Source organism: Calonectris borealis, chromosome 6 (assembly GCF_964195595.1).
Source record: "Calonectris borealis chromosome 6, bCalBor7.hap1.2, whole genome shotgun sequence".
NCBI classification, from domain to species: domain Eukaryota; kingdom Metazoa; phylum Chordata; class Aves; order Procellariiformes; family Procellariidae; genus Calonectris; species Calonectris borealis.
The window spans coordinates 35,083,511-35,102,465 of record NC_134317.1 but is presented as its reverse complement, the minus strand read 5'-3'; the positions used below and the strand labels follow the sequence as shown (position 1 = coordinate 35,102,465).

Below are 18,955 nucleotides of genomic sequence, written 5' to 3'. Positions count from 1 at the left end.
CGATTCTCCTACTGTCATGTGCTTGGAACTACGATGTATTTATGTTTTGGTGCCTCAACTCACGGCTCTGTTCTAAGTGTACTTGCATTACACTCCACAGACTGTTCCAGCAATTTAAAGCATGTATCTACAACAAAAATGCTTGAGCAAAAGGACATCCTGTGGGCTGTCCTTTAATGAAATAAAATTTTCGAAAAACCCTGAAGACCTTTTCCCTTGGGTGTAATTGTACAGCCATTTGCCTTTATTACTAATTATAGAAATTGCATAGTTACAATTTTCAAATAATTGTTATCAAAATAAAATTGTAGTGGCAATTACAGGAGTTTGTGGAAAAGTGATATTAGATAAAATGGTAAATTCTTCCACGTCTCCAAGGAAATATAGGTATTTGAAAGAAGAAGATTCAGCTCCTGTACAGATTCAGTACAGACTCAGTGCTCAGTAACCATGCAGCTTTCTGCACATCACATTGACTGGAAAAAGCCTGTATTGCCTGTAGTACAGATAGATTTTAATGCTTTGATCTGTTTTTTCTTAAACCTTAAACTCAATTCTCAAAGCATGTCAACTCCAGGAATATCAGTGGTTGTGTCAGCAACTGCCCCCTTCCACGTACCTTTACTGGCTGGGGAGGGTAGTGTGTTAGAGGTGCAAATGAGAGGAGGAGGAAGGGTTCAGAGTGAAAGATGTAGAAGAAGGCAGATGGCTGTGGAAGGAATTCGAGATTCCATCTGTAGATAAAAGCTTTCCTACTGTAACAGCAAAGGTTTGGGTAAATACGGTGCATGTAAGTCCTGTAAGTGCTGACGACCACATGCACAATCTTACACAGACAGTGACGATAGACTTGAACGCTTGGTGAAGGGAGGTATTCTATGCTAATGAATTAATGTGGGAAGCATTTAGACATGTTGGGGGGGGGCATAGCAATATTCATAGTCCTTGCAAAAAATTTGGTGTACGAGAAAATGAAAATGCTGATCTTACTGACCCTGAAAAAACTTAATTCGACAAAAGCTTTTCTTTTTTGTACAAAAGATAAAGAGGTGTTTCTGATATGCTTCCGGGCTTTCTAAATATGCTGATAAGTAAAAAAATAAATGAGGCAAAGAGTGGTGGAAAAACCTGTCCAGCTGTGCCAAGGGTCTGTTAGCTGTCAGGATACAATTAATTAGGAAATCTGTACAGTTATGGCCTAATATGTGAGGGATGGGAAAATGCAGGGTTTATTGGGTTTATTTGACAGGATAGTTACAATAAATAGTACAGATTTAGCTTAATTGCTCTATGCTACCCACTCCAGTTATCCTTCCTGATAGACTGTTGTGTAAATGTACATACATACCACTTTAAAACGTGTTGGCATTGTGATCTTCTCTGCTAGATACTTGTCTTTATTTTGGTGAAGTTTCCTCTCTTCCTGGGTTATTCATTTTCTTGTAGTAACTAATTTTGGATGGAACGTATGTTCAAGTTATTCTGCACTTGCTTTTTATTACATCTCAAACGTATTGGATGTTATTTGACATAGAATATGTAGTAGTGATACTTGAAATGGCATGTATTTAGTGTTCACATATGCAAGTATTTAATACCTGAAGGACACAAAAATAATTCTTATGTGTTTTTCAAATAGTAATAGTATTGGTCTTAGTGGGTCAAATACTGTCTGTGACAGTGTGCTCTCAAGTATTTCAGAGCTGAAAATGGCACGCTAAGCAGTCAAGACACCAGTTCTCACAGAACAGACCCAGATTAACAAATAAAATTAAAACCATGTGTAAGTACAGAAAACTAAAATAAAGATATTAATATTTAAGTTAATGTTAAATGTACAAATGTAAAAGATGTTTTCTTGCATTCTGACGTAGTGTTACAAATTTTTTCTTTCTGGATGTTTTCATCACAGTATAGCGTTAGGTTATAAATTTGGCTTAAAAAAATTCCAGAAGTTAATTTTTAAACAATCTTTTCTTATTAGAAGATTATAAACTTCTCATGATTCAGATGTTTTTATTAGCGTAGCTTAGATTCAAAATTGAAAAATTTTTTTAACAAGAGACACATGGTAAGAGCTTATGTGGTCTAATCGTATAAACACTGAATGTTGATCAATGAAAAGTGGCTAGTATTAACTACTTTTCTAATAAATATTGCCTAATTTTGTTGTTGCAAGCTCTGGTAAGTATCCATGGGTCTCTCCTTTCCTATGTATGTGTAGGCATGCAACCTATGCAACTGCTTATATTTTTTTCTAGTATAAATACAAGTAATAAAAGTACCTTGTTTTAAAAAAACCAAACAAACACAAAAGGGAAGATCACTAAAACCTGACACAGTCAAAAAATTCAAATTTATGATCGACAGCCATAGTGTCCATTGTGGTTTTAAGTGTTTACAAAATTGATACTGAGCTGTCTTCTGCAAGTTTGAATTTTCTGCCTATCAAACCGCTTCAATCTTAGCATTTTCAATTTCATTTTGTATTCATTTAGAAGTGTTTTTTCATATGTATATACACACAAGCATGTATACAGTAAGTGTGTATATGAACATATGTTCCAGTAAATGTACTAAGTGTTTGTGGAGTTAGTGCATGGAATGTTTCCTTTGGTGTCCTAGGCAGATGAATTGCATCTGAACTTAAATAAAAAAGTGCTTTTTAAGAAATATTGTTGCAGTGCCCCCAAGCTCGTAAGCTTATACAATCAAGCTAAAAATAAGAAGCACTTGTGAAAGAACAGAAGTTTTCTTGTCTTCTATGTGTTTAAATTATTATAGAAAAGTTGCTTAGTATTCTTAATGTTAGGATTTTATATTTGCAACTGGATTTTAATCATAGGATGTGTGTTGCCTCTGTGTCTCTTCAGCTTTGTAGGAGGAGCAGCCTACCTTGGTCAGCTGCTGAAAGAGGGGAACTAATATATTGGGTTTTTTAGTCATCATCTTGTGTATGGAAGCAAAGTTTTCTGTTTTAGTTACATGTTATGTTAAATCCATACTGAGATCTTGGTCATATGATTACTTAGGCAAATATTTTAGGTACATGAGCACTCTAATTTCAGTAACAATGCTTTTGTTTGATATAAAGTACCTATACAAGTGTTTGGAACATCAAGGACTAAAAATGCATCATCTGAGGTAGTATACAGAAGATTTTCTTCCCAAAATACGAGATTAGATGTAAATTTTAAAAAGAAACCTTTTTTATAACAAGTTGATGTGGAAAAAGTTCGCATTGAGTCTTTGGCCCTCCAATTTTATATGCTGCTAATAAAGCCAGGTTTTTGTTGAAGGGCTAGGAATTTTTTTCAACTGGGCAAAAAAAAAAAGTGAAGTATTATGTATTTATATTTTTGCAGAAAGCATGATCCCTTTCTCCCTCTTTCTTTTTTTAACAAAAGAACTTGTTTAAATTTATTATACATGTCTAACCATACAATTATCAATGCAGCATCCCATAACTAATGCTGACCCACTTTCCCAGAAAAAGATGTTCATTGTGCATTTGAAAGGTTGAAAAGGTTTTTGTGGTTTAAATGTTGTTACATATTTTACAGCATTAGGATCTATGGAATATTTTGACAACTGCAACAGTTCAATGAAGTTGGTAATTTCTTCTTTTAATTATTTTTCATTGAACAGATTTGGAGTTAAATTTTTAAGACTTGTGTTCTGGTATATTATACAGGAACATTTTGATGAAATGTATCATGATTTTTTTTTTTATCTTATTGCAAATTAGCTAGAGATTATTGCCTTTAAGAATTAAGGTTATTAGCCTTAAGCATAAGGTAACCACTGGCGCATAATTTTGACAAAACAGTGTGGTGTTCCTTTCAGCTAGTGATCGTACGAGTATGACTGCACATCGTCTTGTAGATGAGCATGGGCTTCAAAGATTATCTGCAACACCCTAATCCACCTACAGAGAGGGAAATGAGACTGGCTTTACGCATTTCATTAAGTAAAATACTGGTTGATATAAAGCTTCAGTTTTTTCCACTTCCTTCCCCATTCCCATACTAAACATAGTGCAAATAGTGTCTTGAATTGTTTGAGATACGTTAAGCAGAGTTTTGCTATCTAAATAGAGTATCTTTAATACTAAAATTATTTACTAAAATATCTTCTCCAGATACATTGTTTCCACTTGTGTATGCGATGCCATTGTTTTTTAAACTTCCTCAAAAGTACTTGGCTACTTCAAAAAATGAAAAACTCCCCCCAGTAGACCACGCGCTATTTTTTACCTCCCACCCCTCGTTCAACATCTTGCTGTAGGAATTTGTGAAAGTCACCTGTCAGAGACCTGTAAAAAATTAATACATCTTTAACTGGCAGCTACTAAATTTGAGAATGTTCTTAAATGGGGTGGGGGGAAAGAAGCACCAAAATAACACCCCTCCTCTTCCCCCCCTCCAAAAAAAAAACCCCAACCAACCCTAAGAATTAAGTTTCACTAGCATCCTTATTAAGTTGGATTTAGATTTTTCCTTACATTGTTAGCACAATGATGTAATCTAATCTATGACGTGGAATTCTCTTTTTCTAACTTTAATTTTTAATAGGTAGGACATTAATCAGTTATTAATCAAATCAGGTATTTTTTATTAAATGCAATTATTTTCATAGTAAGGGGTAACACTTTATTTTAAGTCTTCAATCTAAATTCTTAGTATGGGCGCTAGCCATGGAAATATTTTAACTTCAGTAGCCTGAACTTTCCTATGCTCAGCTCTGTTGGTAATATAAGAATACCTTTGGGTTACTAATCTATTAAAAGCTAGTGTTTGCATTATAATTATCCTGATTGTAGTTACTTTTGTATTTTTCGCTTTAACTACTGCATTTACTTATGCTAAACACGTAAAGTTGAATAGAGAGCACTTAAAATAAAGCATACCTTTTTCAGTTTAAATTCATTTCCAACATACAGGTGTTTGATAAGTGTCTTATAGGATTATTTAATTTAAATGATAATTAAAGATTTACTTATCTAACACTTTAATTTTTTCATTAATATATGAAATTATTGTAGTACCTTATTCTTAATTAGCCTCGTACCTTAGTTATATGCATTAAAAATCCTAATACTGTTAAGTGAACTAACTTCTTTCTTATGTTAACAATTTTTGTAAATTATTTTTTCTTTTCTTGCAGCAAGGAGCAAATAATGCAGAAAAATTTGACTACGTAAGTTAATGTTATAACATTCCTTTTTTAACTAAATTCAGTGGTAAAAGTCTCAAGATGGCAAGGGAATTGCAAGTGAAATTTTAGTAGTTTCAAATGTTTTGTCTTTTTATCTGTACTTGGTTGTTTAAACACTTAGTGATTTGGATTGCATTTGTAAAATTGTGTTACAAGGTTTAGGGTAAGGCTGAATTGAGAGTTCATCAGTTACAACTTCTTAATGTTTGAAAATGTTAGCATGCTTTTCCCCCCTCCTCTCTGTCTCTAACAGGTGATGCAATTCATGAATAAAATGGCTGGTAATGAGTATGTTGGATTCAGTAATGCTACGTAAGTATTTTTTATTTACTTATTGAAGTTAGGTGGAAAATGCCTCAACTGATAGTTAGCATATTGAGCTTATGGCAAAGTTTAGTTATTTACATTGAAACCATCATTTCATCCCTAATGTTAGAGGATGTCTTTGGCTTAAAATTTACAAGAACTAAAGTTGTGTATGTCTCTGACATCAGTGTGGCTAAATATCACATAAAAGTGTTGGTTACCTCTTTGAAATTTCATTATTCTGTCTTAAGTGCTCTATTGGCGCTATGGCAGCGAGAGCTGTAAGTGCAACTCTTATCTTCCTGGCATTCGTATTAAAAATTAAACTCTGCATGTATCAGCTGTGCATCAAATGTTTAGAAAGCATACTTCATACAATTGGGACTCTTTATGATTTTTTATTTTGCATATTTAAATTCTTTTCTAAAACAATTCCCCCCGTTAACTCAACGTATAGCATTCCAAAAATCTTGAGAGCTTTTTGAGGCAGCACTGGGAAAATCATAAGGATTCCATATAGCAGAGTTGCTTCCAGGTTGCTAGTTGGCATGCACGTGCAGAGAAGCGGAATGAGGGAACTAGTGGTTTTCCTGAGCTTTGTTAATGTACAAGTGTTTACCATGGAAGGAACCAGACAGGAGAGAATTACCTACCCTTGTATCCATACAGCTTCTTCCTTTAGGTTTCTTCCTGGAACTTCATCATCACAATAAAGAGTGCAGCCATCACAGCCCGGTTGCTCTTTGGTCTGCAACTTGATCCTCAGGTTCCTCTCTAGTTTGGTCAGTGTCCTCAGAGAATGATCCTTTCACCTCAGCTCGTTGTGGGATGTGTTCATTCCACTATGGCCTTTTTAGGAGCACTTCTAAGAGCAGGATCTTACACTTCTTTGCCTTATCTCCAAGTCAGCTTATGTATGTAGGTAACCAGTACTGTGTGTATTCGGATATCAAAGCTAATTCACTCCCACTGGGTGTACTGGGGTGAGCTTCTATGGCAATTGCTGTCCTAGTAGTAGAATGTTTGTGTTCAGAAGTAATGTATCCTTTACGTGCAGTTTTATTGAATTACATTAAGCGTCTCTGAAGCACCGCGTTTCTTGAAAGTTTGACGTGTTGTCCTGTCTTTTTTTTTTTTTTTTTTTTATTTATTTTAAGGTTCCAGTCCGAAAGAGAGAGTGGAGATAGAAACTTTGCAATCGGCTATTACTTGAAAGAAAAGAAGGTTGATCTCTTTTTATTGTATTTTGAAGGCTGTGTGGAGGGGGGTTTTTCATAGCCTGTGAAGGTTTTTAATTTATTTAATGTACAGTATGGCATAAATTACTCTAATTCTGTGTATGTTTTCATACTGTTACTCAAAGTGCTGTCATTTAAAGTGTGATACTTACGTCATTCTAATAGAATACCTTTAATCTTTTTTCTGTATCATAGCCATGATAATTTGTTTTATTCGTCGTAAAATGCATAATCTGTGCTGTACAGATGCCTTTATAAAACTCCTAGATGCATTTTGCCGTTTGCTGATTTGAAGATGTTGAAAGCTGTACTGAAAAATATTTTAATGCCTAACTTGTTGACCTCACTGCACTGTGTTATTTTTAAATCTGACGGGATTTAATATTTCTACTTATTACATTTAAATAGATACTTAATTTTAAAACTGCCTAATGCTTAATATGCTGACAAGAATGTAGCTTAATTTATGTCTCTCTAACAGCGATATTTTTTTAAAAAATCATGATTTTACTTATAGACTCTCTTTATTTTTCTTCCTCAGTGCTTTCCTGAAGGCACGGATATGGTTGCTATACTAGACTTCTATTTTCAGGTAACTGACTTTAAAATTGAGACTCATTATAGACTTAGGATTACTATTATAAGCAGTAGAAGCTGATTTGTTCATAGGTGTGAAGGCTTTAATGGCTTATAGTTAAACTTGTCAGCTTCTGTTACACTGTGTTTGGAAATGAATGATGTACATTTGATGTATCCAGATTTGCTTTTGTTTAGGTGATGTACTTAGGTGTCTTTATTGCTAATACAAACTAGCACTGGTCTTTAAAACACTAGTCGTGAGAAGCTTAAAATGTCTTGTATTACTTCAGTGAGTTTGACAAAATATTTCTGCTTCTTTGGGTTGCTGCTCTTTATTGTACTGTGAAGTACTTTAAACTCTGTATGTAACTAAAATAGTATATGCATGCTCTGTTGTAAGCTCAAGGGTAGTGTTATAAATGAAATAACATGAATATCTCCTCCTTTTTGTTTTAATTCAATGCTTATGACTAAAACAAAGAATCTAGTCATATATTCTCCCCTCCCCCATTTTTTTTTCTTCTTCACTTTTCGCAAGTTATTTGCAACTGTCACAAAATGAGAACTTGGCAAGTGTGAGGCATTTCCTCAGTAAGGGTTTCCTAATGTTAAAACATTCACAACTCAGTCAGCTCTGCTGCATGTACTTCTCAAGAGGCAGTTCAAGTTGTGTTACTGATTCAGTCTATCTGGGATAGTTTAAAAAAAAATCCGGAGTTTAGTTCTCCAAATGAATCTGTTTTTGATTCATGAGACTTGCTTTTACTTTTGCAAATTATAAAAAATGTTTTTTTAAATGCAAATTTATATCTGAGTTTTTTGTATTGGAATGCACCTGCTCAAATCTTCAAATCGAATGACTGTTTATGAAGGTATATGTGATTAGCCTTAGTTGACTTCTTGTTGAGTTGGAAACTAGGTACAAGCTAATAAATAGTCTACTCTGAACTTCTGTTACTACAGAACAAAACTGATAATTTATTTGAATTTCTGTTTAAACATGCTTTTTAAATGCTTCCTATCCCACTGCCTCAAGACCTGGTACGCTTCTGAATGCACAGCTATTCGTAAGCTAAGAAATGCCAAAACTAACTTTTCTGATGTATTTTAATTTGGCCTCATTTTCGTGCATTATGATCTCTAATTTCATGACTACGTGTCATTCTTTTTTTCCCTTGCAAAATCCCCTTTTCACTCCATACTCAGAAAAAGGGCAGCTCATACACGAGCGGCAATTCTGTTTTCTTTTCTTCTCCCTGTACGAAACTTACTTTCCAACGCTCTACTCGGATTCTACTTAAAAGGCTAGTTATTTCTTTTCTTTGGGTTTTCTGTAATGCTCCTTCCTCCCTTGTGTAATTGGGAACTTTCTGAGCAGGAATAAACTTATTTTCCTATTGTCTCTGTAAAGTGAGGATGGATTATTCTCATTTTAGAGAACCGAGGTACAAAATGCAGGTGGTTAAACTGAGAACCTAGAAACACTTTTTTTCAAAGTAGGTGATATTATGTAATACTTCATATGTTTAAAACACAGTTGCCATTTTAGATGCGTCTCTGACAATCTCTTGATTTGCAACTCCAGTTGATTGGACTAGGATGTATTGAGTTTGGCACCCGGAAAATAAGAATTCCAGGTAGTAACTACTCATGCAAACTTGGCTTAGGTAACGTCATGAAGTATCATGTAATGACTGTTTGGCAAAAGCAAGAATACAAGCACTAGTCTGTTTACTTTTCAGAGTAGCATTTCAGCTTCAGGTTGAAACCAGCTTATCTTTTGGTTTCTGCAGAAATGAGGCAGCATCAGGTGATGGCATCATATCACATTTCCTGATGTGTCACCAAAGTATGTATAGTCTGTACTGAAGCAGGGATCCTGGGAGAAACTATCGTGTGGTCGTATCATTAATATATCAAAAAGCATATATGAGAGAAAGGTGAAATAAGGCTGCATCAAAAGGAAGTGCTGGCATTAAGACTTGCATGTGCTAGAGTTTGCAGCTTTAAAATGTACTTTTAATAGATGTGTGTGGTCTTCTAAGGCTTAAAAAAAAAGCCACACAAAACAAACTCAAATTGAAAAAAAAACCAGTCATTCTGTGGCTTTGCCATTTAAGCAGATGCAAAATACTGAGATTTGTTTTCCAGACCTCTTCCTCTCAAAGGAACATAAGGGGGGCGGGGGGAGGAATCAAGTGGAGACACTAACCCGTGTAAAATACTATCCCAAACTATTAAGAGGGCTTTCAAACGCTGTTGCCTGGGGTCTTTATAGTAGGAAGATTCAGACCGTATTAATTGATGCTACTAGCGTCACCTGTAACAGATGTTACGCTACAGGTTATTTTATGAAATGTTATTTCTGTAGAGACATATTGTTGATCCTGCTATAGTTGGCCTTATTGTGCTAGAAGTATCAGTTCTTATAATCTCAATTTCTTTTTCATAAGCTTTGCTCAATAGAAGTAACGTGTGAATCGGCAAGTGTGATGGCAGCAACTCTGGCTAATGGTGGCTTTTGCCCAATCACTGGTGAGAGAGTACTGAGTCCCGAAGCAGTCCGGAATACCTTGAGTTTAATGCATTCCTGTGGCATGTATGACTTTTCAGGGCAGTTTGCCTTCCATGTAAGTAGTTTTCAGTTATTAATTCAAGCTGACCAGTGAGATTAACCCGTGCTATTGTTTTCCATGTTCCAGGGCTTGCTTGCTTGCTTCTGGGGGAGGGAAGGGGGTGTTACATGAATTGTTCAGAAATTGAACACACCATATGGGAAAATCTCATCTAGAATTCATGGCGCTACTAGTACACCATACCTTATAGCACTTACTATTCTCTGCCACTTCACATTTGGGAATCCTTTTCATCTTGAAACATAAATACTGTCCCTTAAGAAAGGCTGTTCACGAGAGAAACAGGTGATTGATGCAGACGTAACTGGAAACAGCATAGCTGAAGAAATCCTGCTATATGGTAGTAAAGGATAGCAGAAAGCCTTTGCAGACAAATGCTTTTTCTTCACTGACTCAGGCTGTTACATGAATTGCCCTCATGTGTTGTAAAAGTGGCTGTCAAACGCAGCATACATACCATGCTTCTCTTTTCCAGCAGTATATTTCTTCTATGTAAATATTTCAAGATGTACTGCACCTTATTTGTGTTTTCAGCATCTTGTTTTGAGCATTTTTAGTTTTTCCTCATTGCATACATGTAAAATTGGTTATGATGCTTTGTGTGACCTAAAAGTTACTGCTTACAGAGCTGTGGGAATATGTGACATGTTAGTTCCTGTTGGAAGAAAGCAATAGCTTTATCCAGATTGTAAAAAAGTAGGTTATTGTATGACCTTATGGGCAGACTCTTCTGTTTTCTTGGGTTTTTGTTTTTTACCTTTTCCAGTCAAGGTTTTTTTTAGGTATATAGCTTTGTACTACTGCCTTGTTGCAAACTGTTCATGACAGATACACTCATGTACTACTGCTTAGTCATAATTGCTTTTTTATGAGAGATTTGAATTACCTTTTTCACTGTATTACTGACTCTGTTTTACTGAGAGCAAATAACTTTATGATCACGTACCTTGGATTGCCACGAATTGTGCTTCCAGGTTATTGACTATCTAGAAGGAGATAAGTAATAATGCTTTCCCAGCTTAAAATGCTTTCCAGATCTACATTTTATAAATGTTGCATAATAATCTTCAGTAAAATGCTAACGCATTGTGTTACAACAGTGAAGAATGTTTGCAGAGGACGGTAATTCTCTGATTGTTCTATAGGTTGGTCTTCCTGCAAAATCTGGTGTTGCTGGTGGGATTCTTCTGGTTGTTCCTAATGTCATGGGCTTGATGTGCTGGTCACCTCCTTTGGACAAGATGGGCAACAGTGTTAAAGGAATTCACTTTTGTCATGTAAGCAGCATTGTCTTTAGTGGGGTTTTTTGTGTTTGTTTTTTTTTTTTCTTTTGCAGCTGATGTTTGCTGAGCTTCAGTTAGTGTAACTGAGATCTAAGTGAATTAAATAGTGGTTCGTTACTCTTCCATACATAGCAAAGTTCATCTGATCCAAGGGTGGAAGTCTGAGAAGAGACGTTTGCATTTTGGTAGTAGATAACACTTTAATTCAGTGAGCGTTAAGAAAATATGCCAGAAACACTGGAGAAATTTATTGTGGAAAAGCTTTGAAAATGAACACTTCATGAAGTAATGAAAGAGCTGGCCTCTCGTATTCTGCGTTAGAAGCTGTAGAGCTCTATTTATAGACTTCTTTTCCTCTCCAGTCATAAAGTAAATAATTTTCAAAACATTGGAAATACAACTCTCATTTCATTACAATAAAAGAAGAAGATTCTAATTAAATATTGCTGTTCTGATCTATTTTTTAAACCAATTTTTGTAAACAATCTGACATAGAACATGTCTTCATAGATCAGATCCAGGTGTTGGGCAAGCTCTTCCTAGCTTCATCTCTTGCTTTTGAAAGGGCTGTGGACAGTCTGTTGATAGCAACAGAAGAAGGACAGATTTTGTAGAGTACTTTGGAATGATTAATAAAGATGTTTTGTGGGAGAGAAGAATGTAAAAAATGTTGTCTTCCTTTTTTTGCTTCCTAAAACCACCTTGTAATACTGATTAAGTAATTGTAAATGGGGGGGGGGGGGGAAGTCTCAAAAAAGAGAATAGTAGGCTATCTAGAGCCCCATAGAAAATGTAAGATTATTGGTAATGCTTTGGAAGTTGAAGGCATAACTAGGCTCTCTCCCCTCCTTCCCCCCTTTGTTTTTTAAAAGTAGTGATGACAGTTAAGCTGCAGTGATACTAGTTTGGATGGACTTCAGTTCCTAGGGTGAACACTCGTATGACTAGTCTTCACTTAGCTTATCAACAACAGCATGGGATTTACAGTATGCAAGGGTTTAGTTCATGTGGATGAGCAGCAGTTAAAACTTCTCATACTTCTATTTATCTAACATCTGTATAGCTGCAAATTAAGAGTACTAAGAAGTTACTAATTCTAGTTTAAATACTTTAAACTTCCATAGGAAATAGTGTTGTATTTGATAATTTAAATATAAAATCATAGAACAATAGGTAGGTGAAGGATTTACTGCATTTATTCTGTGTTATAGAGACCTAAAAACTGATAGATGATCATGGCATACAAGTAGCATGAATGTAACATTCACTTTTAAAAATAACATCAACATAGCAAAGTTCTGTAATTATAAACTTTCATGCTGTAATTCAAACTGAATTAAATCCATAATGTCACACTTTTTCTTGTTTCACCCTTTTGATTGGAGTTTTATGTACTAGACTAGCCCAGACTATTCTTCCTGTTCCTGAAGTGTTTCATACAGCTGGGGTAGAAATACATTAGAATAGGTATTTTGCAAATTGCTACTTGTTTTGTACTTCTTTAAAAAGGAGTTTAAAGGTGTTACTAGAACTTCATCATATCATTGTATTATGTTCAAAGGGCCTTAAAGACATTGGTATTGATTTATTAAATAAGCTTCTCTTACTACTGATTTAAGTTACTAGGATATGATGTAAAACATAAGTGGCAGTATTATTGTAATCTCATATGCATTTGACTATCATATGCAAATAATAATATATGTTCACTAAATATTTGCAGGATCTGGTTTCTTTGTGCAATTTCCATAACTACGATAATTTGAGACACTTTGCAAAAAAGCTTGATCCTCGCAGAGAAGGTGGCGATCAGCGGGTAAGTTAATATGTGTGTTTAGTTAGTATTGCTTGTAGACATCAGAAGAAATATGGAAAGTTCTTCTCTAAATGCAAAACTGCTCAATGACATGTATTGCATCAAAGCTTTCAGAAAACTAGTTAGTTTACATTATTAGTGGACACTTACTTGGGTGGACCACACTATCACAGGGTTTTGTATAGCAGAATTTCATATTAGATTTGTAACTCCATTTGACGCAGTTCATCTCCCTCGCTAGAGTAAGCGTATGGTATCTGATAAAAGTTGCAAAGAGTTTTACTGTACTGGTTGCCTTTAATAAAGATTTGACCAGCTGGTGGGCTTAGCCTTGCTGTTCTGTGCTGGAATGCATGAGACGTATGTTTAGCATTTTTTCACAGTGATGTGTCCGAGGCCACCTGACTTGCTGAGGGTTGCACAGGCAGTGAATTCAGGTGTTACAGTGCTGTAGACAAGTGCCCGTTACTAAGGAAGCGGTATGAGCGATCTCTGGGAATGAACTGAATCCACTACGTGTACAAAAGATAGAAGTGTGAGGGTGCTTGAGATAAGGAAAACCTCTTTGCTTTTATTACCATTGATGTTTTAACTAAGGCATGAAGATTTCAATAGGAGAAGATACAGTAGAATGATTTTTAAAGTGCTTCTATTTTGCATGTATACGTCTAAAAAATACCCAATTTGGAATTTGAATTTTTTATATCTGGAAAATAGAAAATAACGGTTTATGTGAAGAGGTGAAAAACATGAGTCTGTTAGCATTGACTGCAAGTATGGATTTTTTTTTTCCTTCAAATACACTAATAAATAATGTATGTTGCTTGAACAACTAGCATTCCTTTGGACCAATGGACTATGAGAATCTCCAGCAAGAACTTGCTTTAAAAGAAACAGTATGGAAAAAAGTGTCACCTGAATCAAACGAGGACATCTCCAGAACCGTAGTGTATAGAATGGAAGGTCGGGGAGAGCAAAACTAAACAAATGGGTTCTAGCTTCATTAAATTCTTCATTTTAAAAACCCTCAAGCATCTCTAGATTTAACTTTGATTTGAATATTGTTTGCCTGGTGTTTCATTTATATATACATTTTGTGTAAATTCTGTATGCTATACCAAAAAGACTGTCAAAGTTCAAGGGGGGGAAAAAGCACATGCAAACAACAAAAACCAAAACTGTTAACTGACTTTTGTAGTTACTTAAAGCGCATTTACTTAAAAAAAAAAAAAAAAAAAAAAAGAAAAAGGTAAATCTGAATGTTTTCAAAGATATACCACTTTTGTGTATATCTGTTTATTTTTGTTTATATCTGAGAATTTAAAGTAAATTAACTATAGAGCTAATCAAGAACTTAAGATGTGTCCTCTGATCAGGGTCAGCATGTAAAGATAGAAGAATTTTAATTAAGATATAAAGTAAAATAGTGTCAGCAAAATACAGCAAATTCATGAATCTCTAAATAGTTGTATATTAAGTGGACATAGGTTCTGAGTCATGTTATTACTGTATTCTTTTTTTTTTTTTAATATGAGCTTTCAAATTGCTTTGAACAGAAATGGATCCTTTGGATATACCATGCTAGTGAAGATTTTTTTTTTTTTTTTTTTTGATCAGACCTTTAATAATTATTAATGCTAACATTTATATAAAAAGAGCAAAAATGGCTGGGGAGGACTGGGGGGGGGGGGAAACTTGCCTGTTTGCAAGTTAACTAATGCAGCAGGAAGACTTCTTACCAAACTATTTTGAGTGTCTTGCTAGCTGCTTGTACTGCCAGCTGGGAGTCATGACTCAGAAGTCTGCCTTACTAATAATGCTGGGCTCCACCCTGGAGAGGAATGTAAGCAATCCTGGTTTTAGAGGGGTAACCGACTGAGTAGGGAGCAGGAAATTCATTCAGAGCAAAGCAGATAGGTAGATACTATAAAACTGTTTCCAATTAACTTATTTTTCAACTGCTAATGTGTGTGCATGTTCATATATAAGATCAGAGGTTTCATTTATTTACACGAGCAAATTTTTAAAAAGTTATCATTAATTGCTACTTTTTAAAATGATAGTGAGTTTGCACCTCTGTCAGCTTGCTGAGAAACAGGACTTGCATTCTTCTGCAGGCAACCGCATCTGTTCATCTGCAGAATTTGATAACTTTGAGTATCTTGAGTAGAGTGTATCTTGAAATGGTGTATGTAAGCTTCGAATAGGCTCAGTAGGCAATGCTGGACAGAGAGCACAGACTTGCTAAATTCTCGACACTTGTAGCTATTAGATTCTTAATGATGCTAAAAATCTTAGAAAATTATTCTCTATTTTTATAAAGTTTTCCCCTTTAAAAGCTTGTAGATAATTTTATATATCCCACCCCCTGTACACATCATGCAGAATCCTGTTTGTAAAATTGTCGAAAACTTGTCCAAGAAATGATAAATGGTATTAGCTTGTTGAGTATTTTAAGAAACAATGCCAGATAATTCCTCGGTAACATCTCCACCCCTTCTCCCTGCCCCCTCCCCCAGTCCCTCTCCCGTTTTAGTTTATCTAAAACTCCAAAGTGCACTCATATGTGAGTTTTGCATAAGGGGAGAGTTCGGTGTTTCCTGCCCCTTTTTTGACCCATCTGGATGTTTGTGAATTCAGGAAGATGCATAAAACAAAGCTGATGTTCTCTGAGAAAGCAAGCTGTTCTTAATTACTCTGTTCAGGTATTGTTAGTTTTGCATAAACATTTGAAATAAGCTCTGACTAAACCCTGAATAATCTTCATCTAGCAATGTGTTGTAAAAGGATGGGCTTCCTGTCTTTGAAGCCTAGGATTAAAATGTTTAAGCAAAACAATACAGAACATCAATTTTCAGTGGATTTGAAGCCCTACTGGGATGAAGAGGTAAATCTGTGGTGCACATGTCAGTAATAAATGTCAGTCATAAATTGCTGAATGCTAGCTGTTTTATAATCTGCTCACTGACAACGGGGTTAGGTTTGTCAGTGCTTATCTTGAAAATAAAGTAAAATAAGTAAAGGCAAAGTCTTGAATTATAAAAATCTCACCTGTTTGAGGATTGTACAGTAAACTAGTAGTTACAGAGACATAACAAGTATTCAGATCCTGCGAAACTACATGTCTTTAACTGAAATACCCTCAATTACAAGAGGGAACATAATGTGTCTGTGCTGCTAATGAAAAGTATTTACAGTGATGACATGTTGCTGGTTAAATTACTGATTTCATTAAAAAAGGAAAATGTATGATCCAGTATTTGCTTGATCTAATTCTACACACATTTTTTACTGATTTTTAGCACTATTTGAAGCTAATTCTAAAAACGTGGTGGAAGATGGAAAATTGTTCCATCTGGGTTTCAACTTGAAAATAAAAATCTTTACCGTATTTCTGTTTCAGTTACATGCAAAACTTGTGGGAGAGGCAAGTCCTGCATGGGAAATATAAAATTAAGGAAACTACTAGATCTTTAATATGCATAAGAAGAATATTTAGGGTACAGCTTACACAATCTTTACTTTAGAGATATATATTACAGTTCTGTAATATATGCTTTTGAAGCCTGTCTCAGAATTTAAGGCAGCCTCTAGGTAGGAGGGGTCAGGAGGAGACTCCTTTAGACCAATTATTTTGTCACTTGCCGACACTCGCAGTTTCTTGTTCTGGCCTGCCATGTCTGCAGATGGCTCTTGTTCACGGCAGGGTACACAGATAGCCGGGACCATAGTTAGGTCTGCCATGACGACTTACCCGTGCCTGCATTATGTTTGGTGAGCGGGTCTGAAAGAATGCGGTGATAGAGGCTAGCCATTGAATGTTTGACGTCTGCAACGGTTTTAGTGTTCACCTGTGCTACAGCAATAGCAATTCTTGATATTCAAGCATTTTAGCTGTTTGTTTGTTTTTCTTTGTCAGCATCATTAACATTTCATTAGAAATGTAAATGCTTTTTAAAATTTTATTTTAGCATTTGTGTTGTACTTTTTGGCTCAGTTGTTAAGCTACCTGTCTCGTTTTCCATTTTTCATTTGCATTGTATGTTATTTATGTATCTCGATTTCCAGCATGCTTATTTTTGTATTGTTTAATAAATTTATTTTAAGCTGATTTTTATTGTATTTTTTTCTCTCAATGGAGAACAGATTTGTTCAAACACATTTTTGAGACTGAAATGAGATAGTGAGCGCTCCGTTCTAAAAAAGATAAAGTTCTGGAAAAGTAAGTGGAATAAGCAGATTTAGTTAAACCAGTCATTGAAAACCTTCCTAAGATTTCTTAAACATTTTGTACAATAATCTGATCTTTTTTTTTCTTTGAACTGTTATCTTAGAGAGTTGAAAGCAAAAATCAAAGTAGCAAAACTTTCTCACCATGACTTTTCTAATAAAAATGTCATGGTGCAGTAGGATATTAACGTCACTGTGTATTTGTGTGGTTTTGAAGATACTAATTTAGTCACTTGGAAAATGTGTGGTTAATGGTACCAGTGCCAGGGTAGTAACTGTTGATCCTGTGTGTTATGAAGTGAAAAATACAGCTTGTCATAAATCACACATAGCAAGGAAGGTGGTCCAAAAACCACATCCTTGTAGTAGCAGCAGTGGGGTCTGAACAACGGCTAGTTGAATCTGGGTTCCTGGCAAAGCACTTGCCCTTTGTCACAGGCTTACTTTTTGTTCCGTGAAAGTTTATTCGAGATACTAAATAGTAGATGCATTTATAATGTGATCATTCCGAGGCAAGATTTTGTCACTAGAGACATACCCATACAGATTATGATAGCCATAATCATTAATTTAGCTTTTCTGTAGATTGATTTATAAACTGCGGTTACTTCTACTATGTTTTTAAAATTAGCTGTATGTTCATTGTACATAAAATACCACATATTGAAAGAGTTTATTTTATAAAAGTCACAGAGATGAGGAAAGGTAGAAGAGTAGTAGATATAAAGAGAGAACCACGGGTGATATACTGTGGAATTATTTTGGCTCTTACATTTTGGTTTTCATTGTTCATTTGTGTCAAAAGGTCAGTGAATAAAATGAATAAAAAGGCAATGGAGTCAGAAGAGGGTGGGCGGGAGGGGGGATAGAGTATGTTGTTTTTTCATTGTTCTTACTTCTCTTGGTCTTGATACATACATGTCATTGATGCACAGTAGTTAGCTGTGAGCAAAGTAGTTAATTATGAGCTTCATAATTTATGTATAATGTTTTAGTATCCTAAACATTGTTTGTAGGCTTTTAGTATTTTATTTTTTTAATTTTGTTTAAATATTTCTGTGGTTTTCTGGTGGGAGTTCAGAAGCAGTTATTCCAGTGGAAGAAGAATAGACTTTTTTCAGCAGAGTTCTTATTGGGATGACTAAATACACCTAATAATTTGTCTTTAGTGCAGAGTCTCTTCGGGGAATTTGAGTATCACAAATGTCTATAGTAGTTGCAGGGATGGCAAGAGGCTTTAAATCAGGTAGCAATCTAACTAAAACTTAATTATTTTTTTCATTGTGCTAGTATCTTGTCAGTTCCACACTTGTCCCGTCTAGAAAACGCATGACTAAGTAGCGTGTGTGATGACATGCTTTTAAAGGATGGGTCAGGCGCAGCCCCATTTTCTTTCGGGAAGTTACGTCCTGGTGTGTTGAATAGTTTGTTGCAGTCTAAACTATTAAACTACCTACTTTGAATCAAGTGTGGTTTCCAATTTACCGTTTGCTCCTTCTAGAGAATACTGTGTGCAAAATAGAAATGTCCTGTTTCCTTTTGCTTTTCATGCAAGTAGAAGTTAATTTTATTATTGGCTTCTAACACTGCTTTATACAGACTTTTGAATATCACTTGAACACTTCGCATTTAAAAGTTTTTGTAAGACTT

At 35.1% G+C, this 18,955-nt stretch overlaps 1 protein-coding gene across 9 annotated transcripts in view; it reads left to right on the top strand.

Annotated features, from left to right (window-relative positions):
- GLS (glutaminase) overlaps window positions 1-18,955 on the top strand; it is a 67,723-nt gene that overhangs the window by 27,416 nt on the left and 21,352 nt on the right. For 4 of the 9 annotated variants that reach the window (XR_012674156.1, XM_075153641.1, XM_075153648.1 and 1 more), the window contains 7 exons: window positions 5,167-5,199; window positions 5,471-5,529; window positions 6,681-6,747; window positions 7,303-7,353; window positions 9,794-9,970; window positions 11,122-11,253; window positions 12,983-13,075. Coding sequence is in view for 8 of the 9 variants with exons in the window: in XM_075153641.1 (XP_075009742.1) it covers window positions 5,167-5,199; window positions 5,471-5,529; window positions 6,681-6,747; window positions 7,303-7,353; window positions 9,794-9,970; window positions 11,122-11,253; window positions 12,983-13,075 (612 nt within the window). In the remaining variant the exon portion in view is untranslated. Of the gene's footprint in view, window positions 1-1,764; window positions 1,784-3,563; window positions 3,614-5,166; window positions 5,200-5,470; window positions 5,530-6,680; window positions 6,748-7,302; window positions 7,354-9,793; window positions 9,971-11,121; window positions 11,254-12,982; window positions 13,076-13,445; window positions 13,888-13,911; window positions 17,187-18,955 lie in introns of those variants that run through there. The other 5 variants (XM_075153646.1, XM_075153649.1, XM_075153642.1 and 2 more) reach the window with 5 other exon arrangements.